Below are 23,298 nucleotides of genomic sequence, written 5' to 3' on the forward strand. Positions count from 1 at the left end.
ACCGCTAAAAAAAAAAAAAAAAAAAATATATATATATATATATATATATATATATATATATATATATATAAAGAAAATCTTCAGCACTTTTATCGAGTAATTACATGGAATGAGACATTCGCAGCTCAATTGCACAAATTTCGTTCCAACTAACACATGGAGGTAGAGTTTATGTTACACAACTCTCATCCCTACACCATTCCCTCCCATCAAACAAGATAAAGTTTTTTTTAATAAAAATTAAAATAAAAGTTCTTTTGCCACCCATGTATCATGCAATCTGATGCCACTTTGAGATGTACCCTCTACACCAGCATTGCTACTTTTTTTTCCTCAATTTGAGCAGCAGGCAGCTCTAGTAGCGAAGGTTCCTTGGCTTGGCTGATAGCCACGTTAGCCATACAAAGTTCCAAATATTTGCATCTGTTGAACATTCTATCAGTCTTACATACTAACATATTGTAAGAAGTGGTATAAACACAGCAGCTACCGCACTAATATAAAAGATAGAAGACGAATTATAATTGGGTGAAAACACGATTCTAGTTTTCCCTGCTGCTTCATAGCCAGAAGGATATTCCTGGCAGTAGAAAAGAGACCATATGTGCAACTCAAGTCATTATGAATTCTAAAAAATATTTGCTAAAATTTTATTTAATCACTAAAGCAGCAGGACATATAAATTAAAATGTAAATAATAACAATCCGTCCAGTAATTCAATTACATCCCTTTAAACACAAAGATCAGACTTGAGATGCACTATATATAGGTCCGGCCATAAAAAATAACCAAATTTCCCACGAGTCTTGTGAAACGCTATGCTCTCTTCACACTAAAGCAGCCTCTGAAGCATAAGAGAGGTGCAACAAATAACTCATGCAAAAGCGAGGAGTTTTGAGTCCTCCAACAGAACGAGCGTGAGTAGCTTGGCAATCTTGTTCAACTTGAAATCTTTCCTGAAATAACAGCTTCCAACTGGAGTTTTCCCCCATCCCAGAACATGAATCAAACACAACTATGTTAGAAAATGAATAAAGAGCTATTTGTTTAGTATGAGCTCTGAGTCACACAGGTTATTTGCATTATAAAAACACACACTAGCTTATACAGAATTAGATAAGTCCACTGGTCTAACAAACTAACCATGGGATTCAGAGGTGCAATACCAGGAACATGAGTGGCACAATAACACTAGGTACAACCAGGTTATATGTTAAAGCCTAAAGGCCCTGAACTGCTAAGCAGGCACAAGCACAGGAGACTGCATTGATGGCGTTACTAGGTGGTGCAATCAGGAGTATTGCTAATTGACTTAGCTCAGAAACCTTTAAATCCCCTGGTAAAGTTGCTGGGTAACAAGTCATTTGATTTAACATGGATATAATCGGCCTAGCAAACAGCCAAACACCATCTCCATGGAGATACAACAGAGATGGACTGTTTTGATGTATATTTCCCGAGGCATGAAAAAACCTGTTGCCAGGAAAACTGTCTTGCCATTGCATCCTTCAAATATTTCACAGTGATTGCACCAAAGTTAAAAACTTTGAAATGGCAAGCAACAAGCATACACAAATTAGCTCCACCGGTCAGCGAGATTAAATATTCATGCTGGCCATAAATGAAAAAACATGTTACGTTAAGGTACCAGTTGAAGGGACATGCTCCAAGAAAATAGTGTACACCAAGTGCGTATTTGTGATTATTTTACCCGATATTCGAACCAAGCACCTCCAAATACCTCTGAAACTTGCCATATTCCCTCCACCTCTCACCATCTTGTCATTAACCATATTCCCTCCGACAAAACTGCCACATTTATAAGGCCCATAAACTGCCATCCATGGGACTGCTCTGGCAACTCTTCACATGTGGTGCCTTTCTCGGTCTTGATCTCCTCAGTGACTTTGCACCATTCTCCAACCACTTTTCCCATCCTTCAACACCACTCACTCCACTTGCAATGATTCAGGCACCCAATATCCAACAGCTCCAACCCATAAGCAAGCTCCGACAGCCAATAAGCTCTTCCTCCACACCCTGTATCTTAACCATCTCTACACAAACTAACAAGTATCAGGTAAGTTTCTCTATGTTAAGTTATTTATAACAAAAAGCCCTTCTTTGCCTGTATATATTGTCAAAATAATGGAGTTGATTTTTGAGAGAGGTGGGACCACTGCCCCTAAGGTCGATATGAACATAACTATGACACTAAAAGTAACGAGTATCATATAATCATTTGATAATATGTTGATTTTATCTTCAGAGGTGGCCATTGAAGGACTTTGTGAACATATTCAGCAATAATCATGTATATCACCTCTACATCAATTTCCCTCATTTTGAGTACCTTATTGGTATGATATGCTTCTTAATTTTGCACGAAGGTTACATCCTTGGTCTAACTACATGGTTTTTGTGCTGATGATGCTTTTTATGACTAAACATTGATTATGCTCTAATGAGTAAATACAAATGTCATACTAACTTCAATTGAAGATGATATATTGTTTGAAACTCAGAAGCTTATTTTTCTCTGATGCTCATGAATTATGAAAATGATAAAGGATTCGACATCCAAAAAATCATTATAATATAGAAAAGTAGAGTGTTGTTTCGAGGTTTCACCAATGAATTCTGTCAACAGAAAAGATTGTTCTTACAAGATTAACAAAAAAATAAATAGGTGAAGTTTGACAAATTGGATAAAAAATCCGGTTGCTAGCAGACCTGCAGAAAGGCATAACCATGACCTTGTATATGGAAAAAAAAAATGTATGTCGTGCTTACACATGAAAATGCAATGTACTCATATTGCTAAAAAGGAAGGGATAACCCCAAAAGCTGCCCTTAACCTGATGGCTCGAAAAGCTGGTAGCCATGCCAATCTCTAATTTAACTTTTGTGATCAGAAAAATTATTTAGAGTAACATGTCATTATTCATGAAGTTGAGATTCAGAGCATTTATGCACAACCTTGCAGAAAGGCATGATGCTAACTGAGGTTTCCATAATGCTGCAGAAAGACAGGTGCAAAGAGATAGGCGGATCACAATGATAAGTTTTATTTGACACAACTATAATTTTTGGCTCCTAATTCTTTTTTAACAAACCAGTCGCATTCAAGTGATTGTCTGTACACAAGATGAGAAAGCAACCGAAAATTAACTCGACAAACAAATATGCAGCAACATGTAATGCTATAGCCATTGTGTGTCAAGGAACTAGTCCGTTTTTCTTTGTGCCACTTATATGAAGGGAATTTTTTTTAAAAAAAGTCACATTACTGTAGGTGCAAAATCATTGGAGCCAATTCTGTGAATATGAGAATGAGAAAGAATTCATATTGGCATGGTAAAAGATAGTGGAAGATCATTTTATCTAATGGGTAATGTTTAGCAGCCTAAGGATAATTGCTTGTGATATTCACAGTGATAAAAGGTGCAAAAAAAATCTTAGATTGGCACTGGTTTTGTAAGCTATGTTGATAGACACTACATGTCCAAAATGCGATTGGAAAGGGAAAGGTATTTTGTTTTTTGTTAGAAAAAGCTTAACATAATTTAACAAAAAACTTACCATAAATTTATGTTCTACCATGTAAAAGCTGGTAAAACATAAGATGGATGGGCATCATATTTACAAGCCAGAGACCGAACTGTATCAGTGCTAGCAACTTCCCCAAGGCCACTAAGTCCAAGTTCAGTAGCATGAATCCCACCAGTAACAAATGCTGATGCAATTCCAGCTGCTTTGCACCCTTTATGTCATGGTGGAGAGAATCTCCCACAGTGATACAGTCACAAGCATTTACACCAGCCATGGCCATAGCTGATGTATAGATCACCTGACAAAAATTTGATATGTTACACTCCTGAACCACAAATAAATTAAAATATGTTCACCTAAAAAGAGAGAAGGAAAAAGTATTTCTTCTGCTTTATACATTTAAAAAAAAAAAAATACAGAGATGAACAACTAACATGGCAACTCCAAACCAAACATTATAAACAATGCTAATAGATGAAAAGTCTAAGTTGACTGGTGAAATATAATCAAAACATTATACACGTGAATGTCAACATATACCGATCCAATTAAAAAAAAAAAAAATCAAAACTAGAAAAGAGACCTAGTTCTACTAGCCTGCTCAACTGCAGATACCCAGATGTCAACCCACACAAAGCATGAACTCACATTTTCTTCATAGTAGAGTTAATGGTGCAAACAAAATGACCACCATTCAAACAAAAGATCTATATTGTTGATCATTATCTACAACTAAAACTGTTCAAATCCAAAATTATACGTTTTGACGGTCTGCTTATGCATCAAGTGAATGCTAAATGGACAATATTGATAGCATAATGTCATGCTTTGCTATGATCCACTGGTAGAATATGGGATAATCCAACAATATGATCAATCGACCGTCTAAATTTGAAGTACAACTAGACACAATGATTCTTAGGAAATTAAATATATTGTTCATTTTTGCAGTATTAGCATGGTTTCAATTTTCAAGTGAGACGATATAAAGGCTTATTCACAAATCTTCCATTCTTCATATAAAATGCATTAAGACTGTCATAGGCAGGGTCAAATTTGGAATTGTCACATGATAGTTTTGGAATGTTTTCTGTGAAAATGAAGCGTCAAGTTGTATACCAAACTCATGATTGATCTAAATAAAACATCAACAAAATACATGAAACCAAACCATTTCTTAAAATTCATTCACTAAAAAGGAAGGTTGGAAAAGAGTTAGTAGTAATGAACTAATTTTGAAAATCAGTTTGTAAAACTAAAGCACAGAACGGCACCAGGAACCCATAGAAGAGCTAACGAGGGCAGTCCTAACCAAGTGACCAGGGGCTTGGGCACCGACCATACGAACCTTTGAATCTGATTGTCTATCTCCAATCTGCTTCAAAAATCGTATGATTTGGAGATCCCTACCTATACATTGCCTGACAAAAAATGGATAATTTAAAAAACAAGAAAGAACAAATATTTTTTGATCATTGAATGCATAGGCTAGGGATCTCAAAATCAAATGATGTATTCATAGCAAGCATATTAGAGATAGTAGATCACATACAATAGCTCAAATCGTTGGTGTCGGGCCCCTCCTCATCTGCTTAGGACCAACCTTATTAGGACTCATGTGAGTGCCCACTTATTAGCATTATTCTGGAAACAGCCTTAGCAGTAAATATCTATAAGAGGAGGTGTACTGGGAACATGAAACGCAAGAAGAGTAGAAACAACTTGCTTTTTAGGGATTCCCCTATTGAAATAGCAAGAATGAAGAAGATACAAAGATGATAAAAAAATGAGGAGAAAAAGAAACAGCCTGGGCTGTTAAGAAATATCGATCTTCCTCCTCTTCTTATCTTGTTATTCATTTTTCTTTTTTGCTGAATCTTTTTCCTCCATATATTCCTCCAGCACCACTATTCTTCTTCCAACCCACTCAAAAAGAGGACTTAGAAATAGGTGGGATGCGTAGAATATTGGGTGCCAATCTGTAAGGACCTCAAACCAACTACTGTCTGGTAAGCAGCAGGGAATTGTTTATCTAATCGTCAACCATCCATACAGGTATTAGACCATGATTAGTTAACAAATTTCTTGCAGTTTAGTCAAAAAAGCAACCCACATCCATATGTGGAATCCACAAAGCGACTGTATAAGAAATTGCAGGGATAGCCTATAAGTGACTATCCATATTCGTCAACTTCTGCTATATCCTGGGGAGGCCCCAAATTCAGGGGATTGTCAATGGCTTCTGTCTAGTAATCTGACTAGTTCAGAACTAAAAAACCTAATTACATGATTAATTTCGGAACCTATGAAAATTCCTATATTTCTGCACAAAAGTTTCCTGACTGAAAAATAAAGTATGATTGAAGGAGAAATTTTATCGCTGGGAGATAGAGAGAGGTTTGAAAAGCTACAACAACCACTAAAACAAAATTAACCCATTACCTTATCAGGTTTACCCATCCATTTGACTTCACCACCAAGCTTTTCATACTTAGCTCCTAGAGTTCCTAGAAGGAGGAAAAAAATTAATGTCCCACTCATCACAAGTATTTAATTTCATCTTTCAAACTGAATGATTGTACATGACTGAAAATAAGGAAAATTCATTCAGGATTAAAGACTAAAAGCATGTTTCCAGTTCAAACTACTCAAAGCAAAAGTTGCTCTCTCCCCTGCCCCCTCTAGATGACATTTACTACTTAAATAATTAAAGTCACTGTTTTATAAACTTCAAGTTCTGTCAATCATAGGTAAATCAAGATCAATGAGATATATGACCAACCATACCAGGCATAACATGCAAAGCTCGAGCTTCAACAGTCACATAATCGGGATTTGCGATCACCATAGGAATTTTTTTCTTGGCACACAGCTCCAAGATTTGTTCAAGAGCCTCAAGATTCATAGGGAGCACATCACCAGAAGGAAGACCAAGTGCTTCAGTTCCATGAGCCAGTATGAATTCTGCATCATCCACATTGCTCACAACTTGCAAGCCTAAGCCCTGAAAAGTTACAGATATTGAGATGAGTTAGTTGTCTACTAAAAATGTATAATTTTATTAGAAAAGAATAATGAAACAGGTAAATCACTGTTTCTGCTGTTGAACCATCCAAGTATTTAAAAGGAACAATCATCAATGGTAATTTAAGCCCAACAATTTGAATGAAATAATTACATTTTTTGGTTTCCTGAGTGAAAGGTAAAATAAAACATCTTTATTTTTTGGCCTCAGTTTCCTGTGCTTTTTTGCACTTCCTGCTCACATTATCCTCAGGTCCTAGCCAACTTCCTTAGGGCTGTTAGATAAATTTCAATAAAACGACCCCTTTAGGTTAAGGTGACAACATATCCATGGTTCAACAAAAATAAAACATTTGGCAGAATATACATAGTCCAATTCCGGTACTTTAAAAGAAACTAAAAGGAAATACAGAAAAAGGGAAGTTCATGATAAGCTTAGATTCACAAACCACAGACGATCATAAACTCAAGCTCATCTATGAGCCTAATTTTGATAGAAGTAAATTGTCAACTGCAAATACTGGAAATTGACATTGTAAGGCCCTTGAGTAAAACATTTGCTTAAGAAAATTCATGTAGCAATTATCCCAAATCACTCGAAACTCCAAAGATTCGAGTATGTCATTTCAAAATTATGCTTATAACTAGCCACTAATTCACGCAAATATCAGAAGGGAAGACTAAAGAAAATCAAAGATGTGAACATACCTCGAGAGATATTGCACCACGATCACTCCAAGTCATGTGAATGCAAGATCTTCCTAGTGCTGCAAACCATGAATCATCCCTCCTATTTACATCAAATCATAAGCAACACTCAACACCATTTCATGTGAATACAAGATCTTCCTAATATTTAATCATAAAAAGCTGCTTAAATAGCCACTAAATGTTTATTGCAGTGTTCCGATCAGTCTTCTTACCATTTACATGCATATTCAGATTCTCAAATGGGCACATTATCTACTAAACTTCTGAATAATGACTTGGTGGCTGATTGAAAATTTATGGTCTTCTACGCTTGATATAATAATGGAAAGTGATATCTAATAGATTATTAAACATTTCCCTAACTACAATCTTTTTTTTGATTTTTCATGATATCAGTTCCTTTCACCAAATGTTTTCTACTTGAAAATGAAGAACCATAAGGTTTAATTGATCCCTTGGGATGGAAAAACCATGCGAAAAGATGAGAAGATGTGATTCTGGTATTCTGATACTTTTGCCGACAAGCAAATGTATTATGAAGAAAAGCTCCATGGAGCATGATTTGTAACGACAGATAACGAAGACACTTTGAGGTCTAGCCTTCATAAGAAAAGCAAAAAGACAAAGCAAGAGAAAGGCTAATAGCATAAAGTGGCTCACAAAGGAAACCCTAAAAAAACCCTAAATGTAGCAGCCCAATGGGCAAATAACTGGTAATTAGGTATAATAGCAAGCTGCAAAAAAGCAACTTGATATTCCAATCAAATGACATCAAACTTTGCAAACAAATGATCATAGTGAGATGTACGATTAATTGACATCGTATAGCATGGGAAACGGTAGCTAACTTTCATAACAATATCTCAACTTGCTAAAGTGGATAGATTAGATAGGGCACTAGAGTGAAACATTTCATATGAAAACACAAGACTCATAAAACTGAGGATCACATCGTAGAGAAAACAAGATGAGGCCAACCACCTAGTGCATCTGATGAAAGAAAAAATGGCAACAACTGACATCCAACAAGTTTATTGGGTGTGCGAAGCAAGGTCAACCTGAGTACAAATATCAAGTATGAAGAACCAAAGAGCAATAAGTGACAAAAAAGGGAGTTAGATGGCATGGGAAAAGTGAATAATTCATGTGCCCAGCAAATAAGCTGAACAAAAGGTTATAAAGGATAACACTAAGGTATGACAAACAATGACTGTGGCTGCATATGGAGTGCAGATACACACACACACACACGAATGCAGGCATGCAAAATGCTCCACATCATCTGTTAAAAGAAACTTGGAGTATCATCAAGCTACAGTGTGTCAGGAGTTGAAAGCAGACGATAGGGAAAAAGTAAAAAAAAAAAAAAAAAAGCTACTAGAAATAAAAGTGGTACATGACTCAAGAGGTTAGAAAAATAATTGGCCAATATAATGCATCTAATAGCAGTAAAAATGATGCAAACAGAACAGCACTTCAAGTATCAAACCCAAGGAAGTTGAAGGATTGGTCATTCCCAAAATAGACCATGATAGCAAGGAGACAACTGAGAAATACAAGGAAAACCTCAATCCAAATAAACAGGATCTGAAGCCAAAGGGAATCTTAAAAACAGATAAAAGCAAGGGAAGGAAAATATGTAATCAAGAAATGGGAGGATAAGTCGAAAGACCTTAAAAAAAATAAAGCTGAATATTTCTGAAAGAATTGTTAGAGAGAGAAGGGGGAGAGACCCACCTGCACTATATTATCCACGTTCCAGTTTTTGGGAATTCACTGCAAAAGAATTGAACCCAGAACCTCTAGTAGCAATGCAAAGGGATGTCACCACTAGGGCAAAGCCCAAGTCACACCCATTGGCAAAGAATTAGAATTCAGAGAAGAACCCTTAAACAAAAATACTGGGGTAGCTTGCCTTAAGGCTAAGTATAGAGAACAAACATGCACTAGAGCAAACAAGTCTGACTGAGGGCCAAGAGTATAGAAGCAATTGTTATATAAGAAAGAAATTAAGAAAACCAAATGGATTTAGCAAATATAAGATATCATAAAAGAAAGCATTGAAGGTCTGAAGGTTACTAGAGAACAATAGCACAAATGGTTACTACCTGGACGAAGTATAATGTAGAGAATCAAACAGTACCTAGTAGTCAAAAATCACCATGACCACCCCCCCACTCAAAAAAAAACAAAAAAACAAAAAAAAACCCAACACCAAAAAATAAAATGAAATGAAATAAAATATAAACTTTATGATGTTAAGGACCCAAAAATTGAAGATTAGAATTGAGATGAGATGAAGCATGGAAACCCAAACTGAATTCATTTTACTTTGTTCAGATGGCTGGTGATAAGTAAAGATGAGAATAATCTGAAATTATACTTCAGGTATTCCAACCAGGTCCATGAAACTTTTGAAACTACCAATAATTTTTGTCAATTTAAGTGATTTTTTTCCAATAATTTTGTTTAGATTATTGGAAGCAGTATTCTTATGCATACAATTACTTCATGTACATCTACTAGCATACTTATCTTACAATTTTAAGAAATTTAAGAGTATGTAGTAAAGTTAGGATCTGCATAGTTCTGAAACTAGAGTCAATAATATGAAGCATATCTTGAACATATTCTAATTAAGAAAAGACTGACCTTTCAAGGCTTCTATGCGTTAATTCTCCACTAGTGATTGCCCCGATAAAAATAGAAGGATCAAAGCCAAGGCTCTTTAGCTTATTTATAGTTGTAGATGCTCGCCTAGAAGAATTACTAATGATTACCATCTTCGCTCCATGATATGCTAGCTTTTCTACTATTATAACAGAATGACTGATTAATAAGTACAACAGTATCAGGTGGTGAATAAACAATCACTGCCAAATTTTTTAAAAAAATTGAAACAAACAAAATAAACATACATGTTGAAATGGCACCAGGATATGGTTTTTTCCCATCATGAAGGACTCCAAACTGATCCAAGAACCATGCCTGTGATGTAGAGCTATATAACAGTGAGAAAAGAGCAAGAATCAAAAAATAACAATTTCGTAGCTGAGCCAAAACAACATAGACATTTATCAATCCAAAATCTTTGCTGGATCTTGTAGCAGTTTTGATAAGGGGTGAAATATCAAATGTTGATGAATCTGCAATACCATACAGGGAAATCTTTGGATGATGAAGCAAATTAGATGCGAGAATCTAAGAATCAAGTAGTCCCTAATCAGCATAAAAACTTCGAACCATAATTTGAGGATAAGGGAGTAGAAAGGGGATTGCAAGATCACAAGAAATTGAATTTTTTCCTTAAAAGAAAATAGGACACGAGGCTCCTGCCACTACGGGATCTAAGGAGGGTTAGATGTCCGTAGGCTTATCCCCACATGCAGAGAAGCTGTTTTCATATTTTAAACCCATGGCACCCAGGTCACAATGGAGCAATCTTACCATTGTGCGAAGGCACGATCTCAAAACATGATAGTTTATCTGTTGTGAATTATTTTAGATTCTGAAAATTAGAAATGGTGGCTTATCTATTGTTGGATACATGCAAGAAAAAGGATTCTTGCCAATTGATGCATAACGAAACAAGGTGCCTTCAGAGATACTAACAGCAAAGAATGTTTAGGGTAAAACAAAAACTCCTAAAATTAGTAAGAAGAAAAGGAGACACAGGTTGATAAATATTGAAAATGATAAACAGATGAATGAAATCATTGTACAGACAAGAAGAAAAAATAACTGATTCTGCTAGTCCAGGTTTAACTGCTTTGCAAAATCTTGGTATATTCCCAAGTGAGTATGGACAGCCATCTTAGAGAGGTCTACACAGTTGTACACTCTACATAACTCTCTCTATCTCTCTCTAGCACCAAACCAGGCTAAATGAGTCGCTTATTTTAGAAATGCTTCTCTTCTATCCTGTATGATTGGAAAAGATCTCCTCAATTCAGAAAACAAATGAGCCAACAGTCCAAGAGCAATGGACGACTAGTGGAGGCACTAGTTCAGTCAAAAACCGGAAATCCCTATGTTTTACTTACTTCTTTACATCATAAATGACTTCTATTAATAGGTTTAGGTGGAATAAGAGGAACAAGAACAAGTCAATGACTAGCAGGAAAATGTGTTCATTAATATTATCACTGACTTCATCAGCTATAAAGTTCTAGCTAAATTATCAACAAATAAAGCCTGCATGTTTTTCTGCTCTGTTAACTCCATGTTAACTCCACGATGATGGATGGCTCAGCTTTCAGTTGTTAATGAGCCAGTACATTAAATTTTAACAGCATAAAATAGTTTTGGAGTGACGCATTGGTCGGTACCATTTGTAGCGTATTACACGAACATGCAAACATTTTCGTGACATTTTTCTATAAACATGTCCAAACATAATTGTTTGATCGGTCCTGCCTCATTCTTGATTTGCTCAAAGAAAGAAAAAGGAAAAAGAGACACGAAAGCATGCATTACACGATGCTATCCAGCTAATATCACAGACACAAAAGAAAGAAAGAAAGAAAATTTGGAATCCCGGAACCTTAAAACGACCACTTTCTGCAAGGGTTCGGATCCCATCCAAGCACTGGAAGGTCCGCGACATGTCAGCACTGCTGCCTCCTTGGCACGAAGAAATCGAGCATCTGAGCGCCATATTCTTCCCCTCGAAGGCGCGGCGGAAATCACCTGAAGATCGACCGAAAAAGTGAGCAGAAACAAAACTTTGAAGCGAAGGGGCCCTTGGGGTTTTAAATCGGTAGGGAAAGCTCCAAGTTTTCGAAGTGGATCGAAGAGGAGAGGAAGTTACCGTGGGGTTGGATTCGTCGTGTTCTTGGATTGAGAGGAGGGGGGTTCAGCGAAGAGGGGACTGATCTCATCATCGCCGAAGGATTGAGGCGGCCAAGATAAAGAGAAAGGGAAAAGAAGAGCCCGCAAGCCCGGCAAGAATGGTCTGGTTGGACCTATTTCCAATTTGAACCTGAGCCCAAATTGACTATATTAACGCAGGGAAAAGGATCCCTGTTCCCATTTCATATATATATATATATATATATATATATATATATATATATATATATACATATAGTGGGCTTAAAGTGCAATTTGAGGGTTTAACTGTCTTCTTTTCTTACCAAAAAAAAAAACCAAGAAAGTGAACAAAAACAAAATGATATAAAACTAGACTTTTTTTTTTTCTTTCTTTTGATTACTCCCATTATATATATTTTTCTTTCTTTTGACTACTCCTATTATGCTCTATGATTTATTCTTTATGGCCGGTTGGTTGGTCCAAAAATATTACTATATATTCATGAAAATATATGAGAACAAAAAAATTAAAAAAAATAAAAAATTAATAATTTATTCCAACAGACCTGATCAATGTTTGTAGAATCTCGAATAAAATACTCGTCTTCTTTCATTAATCTTCATACATAAAATATATTATTTTTTTTCTTTTCTTATCTATGATTAAAGTGTTAGTGATATATTTTTGTATTGATGTTTTGAATCCGGTCAATTTATAAAATGAGAACCATGCCTAAAAAATTCAAATGCCACGTAGGCTTAGAATTTATTCTTTTCTTGTATTTGTTTTGTCCGTAGAGTCACCTCACTAATCACTTTTTGGTGGAACAACAACCCCAACTGATTTAAAGATAATGTAAAGATAATAAGTTAATTCTAAACATATCAATTTCCTTCTTCTATATTTTATGGGTTGAATTAGTTTTAAAATTTGATAGGTTAAATCATTCGATAATATTTAATTCTTTCTATTTGAAGTATCTTTCTTATATAATTAAATAATTTACGATTCTATTTATTATACTATTATATGGTACATTTCATTTTATAATATAGGTTTACTGTAAAACAAATTTTTTTCTAATGAAATCTAATCAATTAGATTTTCTTACTGTTACTCAATATTATTGTCATAACAAAACAAACAAATATTTTAATCCGTTCCAAAGCCACGATCTAGGATGATAAATTGGTAATTCCCAGTTTCTTTCTCACTTAAATCTTTTTTAGAACTTTCTTCACCAAAATTGATGAATAATTTCTTGTTTTTGAATGGGCTAATTTGTTACCAATAAGTAACCCATTAGAAAGCAAAAATGTTACAGGAGCTTCCTGATACATCCTAAGGATACAGAGAATATCTGAAAAATTCCTTTGAGCTAACTTGGACATTGAAGCTTAGCTTGAAAATTATCATGATGATTCAAAATTTTGTGAGTTCGCTGGGCTTGATTGAAGCCATTGGATCATAGCCTGACAAAATCCACACCAATGGCAACACAATTTTGGCACCATATCATATTATTTAATGATTCAGAATTGGCAACATCAGCTAGCTGATTGGTGAAGCATATCAGCTATCATAACAGCAATATGTGTGTATGTCCGGATATATGTGTGTGTATATACGTACATATGTACGAGTATGTATGCATTTGAAACAGCATATTGCTTTCATATTCACGAAATGTCAACCACATCAACAAGAATCAGCTGAGGTATAAGGTAGAAAGAGTAGAAGGTTTCAACAGGGTTGATGATCCTCCAATACCAGAAACTGTGAGAAAAAGAATCCTAACGTCCCAAGTATCTCCAGATTTCCTGGCCGTTCGCTGCCACTTTCTGCATTCCTCTGCTTCTTTTGCTCAGCAGATTCCCCCTTGGTAGCCAGACATCCATGCAGCCATAATCCTGGGGCCATGCTAGCATTCCATGCAATATCAGAGGGAGCTAATATATCAAAGAAAATTTAGGTATGCACCTTATTTACATGCTTGGCTCAAAAACTAAATGCTTGCTCAACATCCAAAAGTATCAACAAGTTTATTCACATTTAGATACACAACAGATGACAACAGAATGAGAGGTGACAAGAGACTGAAGGCCATGTTGCCCAACCACTGCTGCAATTGAAACCAATGTAGGTGAGACCAGGCTTGTTTGTTGAGGTTCAGATTAGAATTCAGTCCTGCAAATGTTACTGACTAACAGATCCAATGAAAAGAGAGCATAATTTTATCTCTCCATCAAATGTAATTTAAATGTATATAATTGCAAGGGGTCAGGCTTGACAAAGATGAGCTTCCCACGAAGAACGGAATAAAAGATATATACAGAACTTCAACCTGCAAATTTTGATGTAGCTGCTGCCACTGGACATGATAAATTCCAAGTCAGTTGAGTGCTTATGAGCACCACATGCTCTTGAGTTAGACGTAAGGTTAAAGAGACACGGAAGAGAAACTCTGCGGTCTAAAAGCCTTCATCCGTTCTAGAGTCCTGATGGTCCTCAGTGCACATATCTAGAAAACTTTCTACAGGTCCCACTTCTAAGATAAGCCATTCTAAGACAAGCCTTCAAACCTGGCATACAAATAAATATGGTTCTCAGGATCAAAACACAAGTTTCATAGAGCCTTATAAACCATCTTTAATCAAATAACCATGTGACAATTAAGTTTCAAACAAGACATCCTATAACTCTTTCCCTAATAACAAAGAATTAGGTGCCGATAGAACAAAAAAAAAAAAGGAATGGCTCAATGCATGAGGCTTCTGCCATTGTAAAGTCTAGAAAGGGTTAAATGTCCGCAGCTTTAACCCTGCATTCAGAGAGGCTGCTTCTATGTTTTCAAACCCATGACTTCCAAGTTACAATGAAGCAATCTTACCCTTATGCTAAGGCCCATCCTCAAGCCACACACATCAATCTCACACATAAATCCAAGGATGAAAAGAAGAATAACACAAAATTATACAGTGGCACAACGGATAAAAAAAAAGTCCATATATTTTAATAAAAATCAGCTATATAATGTCAGAGTAAATGAATTGAATAAAAAAAAAAATCAAAGCAAGGTTATGTGAACATGCCTGAGGTGGAAATTTTGATAAACCCTAGCTTACCTAGTCCCTAAGGTGGAAACTTTGATAACACCTATCTTACCCAGTCCTTCGGCCAAAAGGAGCATGATCTTCCTGCATCAGTTACAGAAGTTGCATTACTGTAAATGGATATCCCCAAGATCAAGAATAAATATTGCTTCTACACTATATCGTTAAATGAAAAATCAGACAATAAGACAAATAATAAATAGAAACCTGTAGCATTTGTTGATATATCCACTGCATCCCTGATGAATTCCAACTGTTTGTTGGCCAAATTGACCCTGTAAAAGGTTTGTTGTTCAATAAGAGATCTGAATGTAAAGCTCTTCATATTAATTTTTTTTTCCTTTTGTGAGAAAAAAAGCATTTAGTTTAGCCAGCACTTCTGCACCAGTTCCCAATAATATGAACTTTTTCATTCATCACCTTGGAAGTCCATGAATAGAGACAAGAGATGGAGGAAAGAAAAACACATCTGTCAATGGTTATTTTGCAAACCTGTAACAAATTGGCAGACTGCAACTGGTTACCAAGATGATGTTGGTGGTTAGCTTGAAGTCCAAAATGGCTACCAAATGACAGGTCATTTGGATTAACTTCCTCCTATTGACACCATGATGGAAGAAAAGAGTAAGCATCTACTAGGTAACTTATGCGGTTATAGGTGATGTAAATCTATGAGAATCTGAAAGTAATTTTATAGAAGCATAAGAAGGATGAGATATTTAAGTAAATAGGAGACCATTAGATCAACGCCACCATGTGTCCTGATATGACTGCCAAGGTGTGAAGCAGTTGAGGCAGCTTGAAACACATTACTCTGACCCCCATCTGATGATGCCCTCAAAGAGTCCTGCCCAGATAGTGTAGATCCGGTCACAATCTAACAAACAAGATTAAAAACTAAAAGATGAATTATCTTAAACTACTCAAGTACCTTTTGATTACTTGGACTAGATATCATCTCTGTATTAGAGTCTTCTTTCCTTTTCTTTGGTGGACGCCTCTGCGCTTTGCTGGCAAGGAGTTAGGAATTTTGTTACCCTCAACAATGCCCAGCTGGGATGCCAAATGATTTTCATCACTTGCATTTGACCTAGTTTCAAATGGGAGAAGCCTACGTTGCAAGTCTCGGCACATGTTATCATCTAGAAGAGACTTTTCCACTTCCCTTAATAGCTTTAATGCAAGGTGGTACTTCTCTTCAGATATCATACCAACTTCAACAAGTTGAAGGCAACGCATGGATAGATAATCATACCGCTCCATTCGATTATTACTTGCAACATCTTTTGAGTAACGATCCAAAGCAAACAGCTGCTTCAAGTCCTTTGTCCAGCGTTGGAGAATGTACTGAGCTGGAATTTCATACACTTGTTGCAACTTAAGCACAGATAATGCATGTCTGCATAGTATCCCTCTAAACTGAAAAGAGCCACAAATACATTCAATGTCAAACTCATCTACATTATACAGAACTTCGTAATTCCTATCTTGTGCCTTTTCACCACCTTCCATGAAAGCACATTCTTTGACTTCGAAGGTAGAGATAGGACCATCAACCTTCACAAGCGAAACCTGACAATAAACAATGGCCTTCAACTCATCCTGAAATTTTTTGAACATGTTAAGCGTATATATTTTGGACAGATGCTCTTCCATATGTAATTTTGTTACAAAGACTCGGCCCTCATGAAATGATTCCAAATCTGCCCGGGCTTCCATTTCATATTTAGTTTGTAAAACCATCTCATAATTACTTAAAAAACACTTTAAAGAAGTTCCTGGATATACACACCCTTCAAAAAAGGTAGTTATACTTTCCTTGTGTCTTGCAATGGACATCCCGGCCCAGAATGTGTTTTTTAGGAAAACTGGAGCCCATAATTGACGATTTTCATATAAGATATTAAGCCATTCACTACCTTCGAGGCCATATCTCTTCATCAGATCCCTCCAGCCTTCTTCAAATTCATTAACTCTCAACGAATCATATACTACTTTTTTCAATTCCTTCTTGAGTATTTTGTATTCTTCAAATCCGCTCAAGTTCTGTTGAACATTTTTCATTATATGCCATAAGCATATACGGTGACAGGCTTCTGGAAAAACATCAGCAACTGCACCTTGAATTGCCCTACATTCATCGATAATTATGGCATTTGGAGGGCATCCTCGCATGCATGTTAACCATGCCTTAAATAACCATAAGTAATTTTCAGTGGATTCATCTGAAACCAAACCACATCCCAACAACACTAACTGACCATGATGGTTCACTCCGACAAATAAAGCAAGAGGAATATCATATTTATTTTTTAAGCAGGTTGTATCAAAATAAACAACATCACTGAAATATTGATATGCTGCTCTAGACCTAGAATCAGCCCAAAACACATTCCTCATATGACCTTCCACATCCAAATCCAGCAAGTAAAAGAAATTTGGGTTCTTAGTCTGCATCCGTGCAAAAAACTGGAGGATGGCTTCGTCATCACCCTCTCCAAGCTTCAACCTTCCTCCTTCAATGGAGTTTACACATTCCTTATCACCAAATAGCAAGTCTTCATGTCCAGCCGCTCGCACAGCAAGATCCTTAGTCATTCCACTAGACATCTTTTTATAGCATCTCAAAAAACGGGCAGTTGACGGACTAACTGCATGATTGTGTTCAAGATTAGCTTCCACCAAATGCAACAACCCATCACCCCATAATTTCACTATGATCATAGCTTGGCAATTTGTCTTTGCTGTAGGTCTTGACTGGTAGCATGCATTTGCCCGTCCCTTGCCCCCTTGGTGCATACAAGCACTAACCGACGACAGAGACCATAAGTTGTAAATGAAGACTTTTTTACAGCTACACCAAATCCTACATGCAGAGCATACCGCTTGTAAAAATTAACAACTTCTTCATAAGATTTGAATACCATTCCCAACTGAGGAGTTCTATCATCTAGTCCAGTGACCTTATGACCCTCCTCTAGTTCAGCCTTGTCCATTTTTCCACCATCATCATCGTCATTCTCAGGAGCAACTGCTGTTTTTCCTTCATCCATTGGCTCTTGATTGATAGAATCAGCCAGCAGATTCTGAAAGAATGAAAAAGAACCCCCTAATATATTTATTTATTTTTTTTTAAAAAAAAAGACAATAGAAACCTCATCACATGTATATATTGACCATATTGCCTACAGTTATAGAGAATATGACAGGGTACTAATTCGACACCAACCTGAGATGTTTCATCTTCTTCTGTGGTTGTTCTGTCATTCACCTCATCCTCGTTGCAGTTTTTATCTAAATAAGCATCACCATTCATCAATAATATTTCTTTCTCCTGATTATATCTGCTTTCCATGAGAGAATGATTGGAATTCCCCTGAGAGAAGCTTTTCGAGTGGATCATCTATGATACTGAAAACATAACCACTATTATAAAAGAAAGCAAGAAAGGAAGGAAGAAATAAATAAATACTACATAACCTACGCTCCTAAGAAATAAGTGTTCAGTGGCAAGGAAGATTCTCCAAATAGTTTTAGTGACTGAAATATAAAAGTCCCATCTTTTCATTAAAACAAAAAAGGTTTTCTTCAACAGTAATCACCAATCAAAGTTTTTAAAACCTAATATCTTGGTGACATCGGTGGGTGGCTGATGCTAAGATGAAACCAAGATCTCAGATTATCTCAGCCAAGATGGTAGCTTGGGAGAACCTGGAAAGAAACCAGAAATTCTATAATCTCAGCTGATAATATCAGAATCAAGATACTGAAGTATTGGCAGTTTAGAAAAGATGAAATTAATCATTGTTTAAAGGCCTTGATTCTAATATGCATACAATAAAATCCATTTAACCTTGCAAGTAAAAGATTGAAAGAAACTACTCTGATACATCAGTATAGATCAGTCTGTATTGACAAGATAATAAGCAATAAGGGTTTTATATATACCATGGTGGTGAATGCTTGATACTGATAAAACCCATAGCTAAGCCAGGATGGAAACGTTGTCATCCAGAAACTGATACTATGGCAAAAAAGGGGGAAAAAGGGGATTGTAATGGTTGTTTGGTTGTGTTTGAGGTTTATCAAAGCAGATAATCATAAAGCCTTATTTTCTGTAAAATGGGGAGGCTTTTTTTCCCCCATAAAACTAGTTTTTCTGGGTTTGTTACTGGTTTTCACAAGATTCTTGTGGAAAGCATTCATAAATTCATTTCAAGGGTTTGTATATAACTGTTTCAGTAAAAACATAATAGAAGAATCACAAGAACAAGTAATTAGGTTGAAATTGGTGACGCATATCAAATAACCTAATTTAAATCTTTTATAAAAACTGATAGATGTATATAAGTAATGGGATTTAGCCTTTCCCAGATATAACAATTTGGCAGAAGAGGTACACAGGCAATGAGCTATATAATGGAGGCTAACCCTCTCCAAATCATGGAAACCCCAAATCTTGATGAAGGCAGGATTTGGACCTAGGCCGCTGGCACAACGACTAAGACACTTTACCAGCTTGGCAAGCGGCAAGCCATCGCAATTTCAGATCTTTTGAGTGATTAGAACAACACTTGGAACAGGAAGATAACAGGTATAAGTAGAGAATCTAAGCAATGTGGCAGAAGTGATCAAAAAAAAAAAAAAAAAAGCGACCCCATTGATCAACACAATTATGACAGTAAATTTCATAGCGAAATCACATTCAGGTGACATGAATTTCAAGAAAAACCTATATTTTTCTCTCGACAGTGAGAAATTTTAGATTATTAGCCATGGGATCCCGACTATCAAAGCCATGGCACTTAGCATCAATGTAACCCTCAATCACGGCATCTACGGTCAAAGAACCCAAGAAAGAGTCGGGTAAAAATTCATACAAAAAAGATTGCAAATTTATACCTGATACATTCAATCAAGAATCAGAATTTGAAACAGCCAAAAGCAATACCCTAACTAGACCGGAAATTACCGCATCAAAATAGGGAAACGGCACAAGAAGCAAACAGTCGATTCTAGAATCCCCTTTATTTTTCCATCCTTTTGCTTGAGTCGAAGAGCAGAGGCCGGAGACAGATGGGGAGAGGATGGGGGGACGGTGGGTTTTAGGGTTTGATCACAGTAGAGAAGAGGGAAGGCAGAGCGGAGCACAAGATACGAAGGGTTGCACCCGCCTTTGGACACCCGCTTTAGCCACCCACTCAGACGGGCAGGCTTTGGGTGCGGAGTCGGGTGCCCCGAGCTGGATCGTGAACCGCACGTCTCCTATTCGGCGAGACCAGCCTACATTCCAGTTGGGCCCGGTATGGAACTGGGAATATTTGGCAGGATTGAAGATTTTCTTGCATCTCTGCTATGTTATATTACTGAGATGTTAAAATCCTAACCAATATATAGTCAAACCAAAATAAGTGACCATGATAGACACTAATTTTGAAACTATTCCATTAAAATTTTATTTAAAAAAATGAAAAATATTGGATAATACTTTAGGATTTTATTGGATTGCATCAACCGAGATGTTAGGGACCGAAATTTCCAATACATTTTATCAGGAGAGGTGTGTTGCTGATGCAAACCAAGGTGGAAATCATATACTTTGTTCCACCAATATATTTTTGCCATTCAGTATAGAGGTATGTAAAAAACCGAGCACCTCGCAAATATGTATCCTTTCAATAGCAATGTATTTAGCACAAATATATATGTATGCAGTCTTTATGCAAAAATATATCTAATCTAAGTATAGAAACTTTGAATGTTCTATTGGGTTAGGGATAAAAACATCCAAGCTTTTGAAAGCCATAGTAGTGACCGAATTTTGCAAATTAGAAGGTAATTTATCACTCACAAAAACAAGCCATTCATTGAAGATGGTAGGTTGGACATAACTAGATGTCAATACATGTGGTACAAATGAAAGTATGTATGACTATAATTTGTCTTCCGAATTAAATAACTTGTTATTAATTAATAAGCACACTCTGATTTTTGGAAGATGAACCTCTCCTCTACATTCTATAGATGATGGCAGTGAAGGGAATACCTGCCTTTTTTTTTTTTTCCCCATGCAATTGTAATCTCTCTTTTCTTCATAATTAATACATGAACTTAGTCTCATGGTATTGGGATTGATCTCACTAAGTCGAATACAAATACCAGATATTTATCGATTGACTCCTCTAACAATAAACAAAATTTACTATAATATTGTTCATTTTATCTTATTTTATTTTTGAAAGAGGGACTACTCTTCCTTTTTCTATCATATATCAATTCCACCACTCAAGGGCTAACTTATCCATCGAATATAGATGTGAATGTGAAATATTTATCTACCGACTCCTCTAATAAAGAATAAAATCAAACAAAATCCACTGCAATATCGTTGATTTTATCTTATTTTATTTTCAAGATTAGAAGAGGCCGGTTCTGTTCTTTCCATCACATACCATTACACCAACTCCACGCCTTCAGAGCTGACTTTAATCAGAAGTGAACCCCTTGCTGAGGCAGCAAGCAGTAATATCACCCAAACAAACACTTTACAATCCATAATGTTTAAAATAAATTTTATAATCTTTTGGGATCGATCAATATACATTAAAATAATTTTATGATTACCATTTTTCTAAAATTTTTAAGTAAAAATTTTGGGTTAAAAAATACATAATAAAAGACCTCCACAAATATTTTTTAATATTTTTATTCATATAATAATATATTAGCTAAAATTATTTTTCAATATCCCACTTTTCTTTTTCTTCCTTGTGCCAAGGCACTTGTGCCGATCCATATTGATATCCTTACAACGTTATTGCATATTCAAGAACAACCCAGGAAAATCTACATCATTAATAAACATGGATGGATCTGAGGTCCCTCCACGAATTGCGGTCCAAGAAAAAAGATATCAATGTGAATCCATGGTACACCTCGTTCTAATTCAAGACAGAGATAGTAGTTTGTCCCTCCATGCAATTGGATTTCTTGTCCCACCACAAGTCATATGTAACAGTATATCCATCAATCTCAATCTTCAACAATTCGTCCCTTCCCATCGCATTTAAAACCATTTATAGGTCAGGCACGACAATGGCAGAAAAAAGGTGTTACCATATAAGGTGTCCAAATCACTTCAGACATCAGGAAACGACAAAGTAGACAATCAATTCTTAGAGCTGACATCAGAATCAACCAACCCCCTCATAGGACCCATTTTAGTCAAAGGCTAAGAAGCATAACAATATCGATACGATGTAAACAATCATACAGGTGGGTAAAGACCAACTGCATTATGAAGGAACAAGCTGTGTATGTTTGTAGAACAACTTCCACCTTCATACCGTTATCCGTTGCTCTTGCAGAGTGATGAGTCTTCATTCACTTGAACCTCCAACTGTTCATACCCGCGAAGTGGGAACACTGATACCTGAATGATTAATCACCACAAACATTCAAAAGATAAGATCTAAATATGCCGCTCCAAACCCATCAAATGCCACAGCAACATCTACGCCTTAATGATCAGTGAGTACCGGGACAGCAATACCAAAGATGCTTCAAATTGAAGCAGGGACTCCCATGGATCAGCAAAAGCAGTGTGCCAGAAGGCCTCAGCACCAACCGATACTTTACAAGGAATACAGTCGTATCTGTATTAAGATACCAAAGATTCGAAATGCCTGCATAGATTCCAATCAACTTCGAACATCAGCAAGAACTCAAAGAAATGAATTGACTAATTTGCATGCTTTACTAACTCACTATTTCAAGCATCAAAAGAAAAGGAAACAATTGCCGAGAATCATTCCGCACGAATATGCAATGCTTCTACTCAAATGCTAATCAATAAGCTATTTGAGACATTTACTTGGTACAGCAGCTCATTTATTGAATCAGTTACAGGTGGTTCTGAAATTATGGCTTGTATGATCTTCACACAAGACAATTCTTCATTTGCATCGAATCTATAGTTTGCCAGGGATTTCCTCTTGGTGTTAGGCAGAATTATCCTGCTGAAACCAAAATTGACCGTGTTCATAACACGTACATGAATCAAACATCAGGTTGGATTTGTTTTA

The 23,298-nt window shown here is 36.2% G+C and overlaps 2 protein-coding genes and 1 long non-coding RNA gene across 3 annotated transcripts; all 3 read right to left on the bottom strand.

Moving 5' to 3' along the window:
• Positions 1 to 626: 626 nt before the first annotated feature.
• On the bottom strand, positions 627 to 12,252 carry LOC105035082 (uncharacterized). The gene is given in 10 exon segments (XM_010910490.4): positions 627 to 976; positions 3,584 to 3,758; positions 3,761 to 3,851; positions 5,996 to 6,060; positions 6,341 to 6,557; positions 7,286 to 7,367; positions 9,941 to 10,100; positions 10,207 to 10,276; positions 11,832 to 11,977; positions 12,099 to 12,252. Coding segments are annotated over 9 exon segments (1,065 nt in total). The 5' UTR covers positions 12,172 to 12,252; the 3' UTR covers positions 627 to 976; positions 3,584 to 3,597.
• A 1,340-nt stretch (positions 12,253 to 13,592) lies between these two features.
• Positions 13,593 to 20,450, bottom strand: LOC105035093 (protein FAR1-RELATED SEQUENCE 6). Its single transcript, XM_073261110.1, is given in 11 exon segments — positions 13,593 to 14,022; positions 15,227 to 15,298; positions 15,422 to 15,489; positions 15,707 to 15,811; positions 15,951 to 16,061; positions 16,146 to 16,208; positions 16,211 to 18,009; positions 18,012 to 18,300; positions 18,444 to 18,623; positions 18,696 to 18,925; positions 20,187 to 20,450. Coding segments are annotated over 9 exon segments (2,859 nt in total). The 5' UTR covers positions 18,618 to 18,623; positions 18,696 to 18,925; positions 20,187 to 20,450; the 3' UTR covers positions 13,593 to 13,844.
• A 1,860-nt stretch (positions 20,451 to 22,310) lies between these two features.
• On the bottom strand, positions 22,311 to 23,292 carry LOC105035128 (uncharacterized). The gene is made up of 2 exons (XR_012142905.1): positions 23,088 to 23,292; positions 22,311 to 22,899 (listed from the first exon to the last, which is right to left on the bottom strand). It is a non-coding gene; the product is annotated as an uncharacterized lncRNA (long non-coding RNA).
• Positions 23,293 to 23,298: the final 6 nt, after the last annotated feature.

Source organism: Elaeis guineensis, chromosome 1, assembly GCF_000442705.2.
Source record: "Elaeis guineensis isolate ETL-2024a chromosome 1, EG11, whole genome shotgun sequence".
Lineage (NCBI taxonomy): Eukaryota > Viridiplantae > Streptophyta > Magnoliopsida > Arecales > Arecaceae > Elaeis > Elaeis guineensis.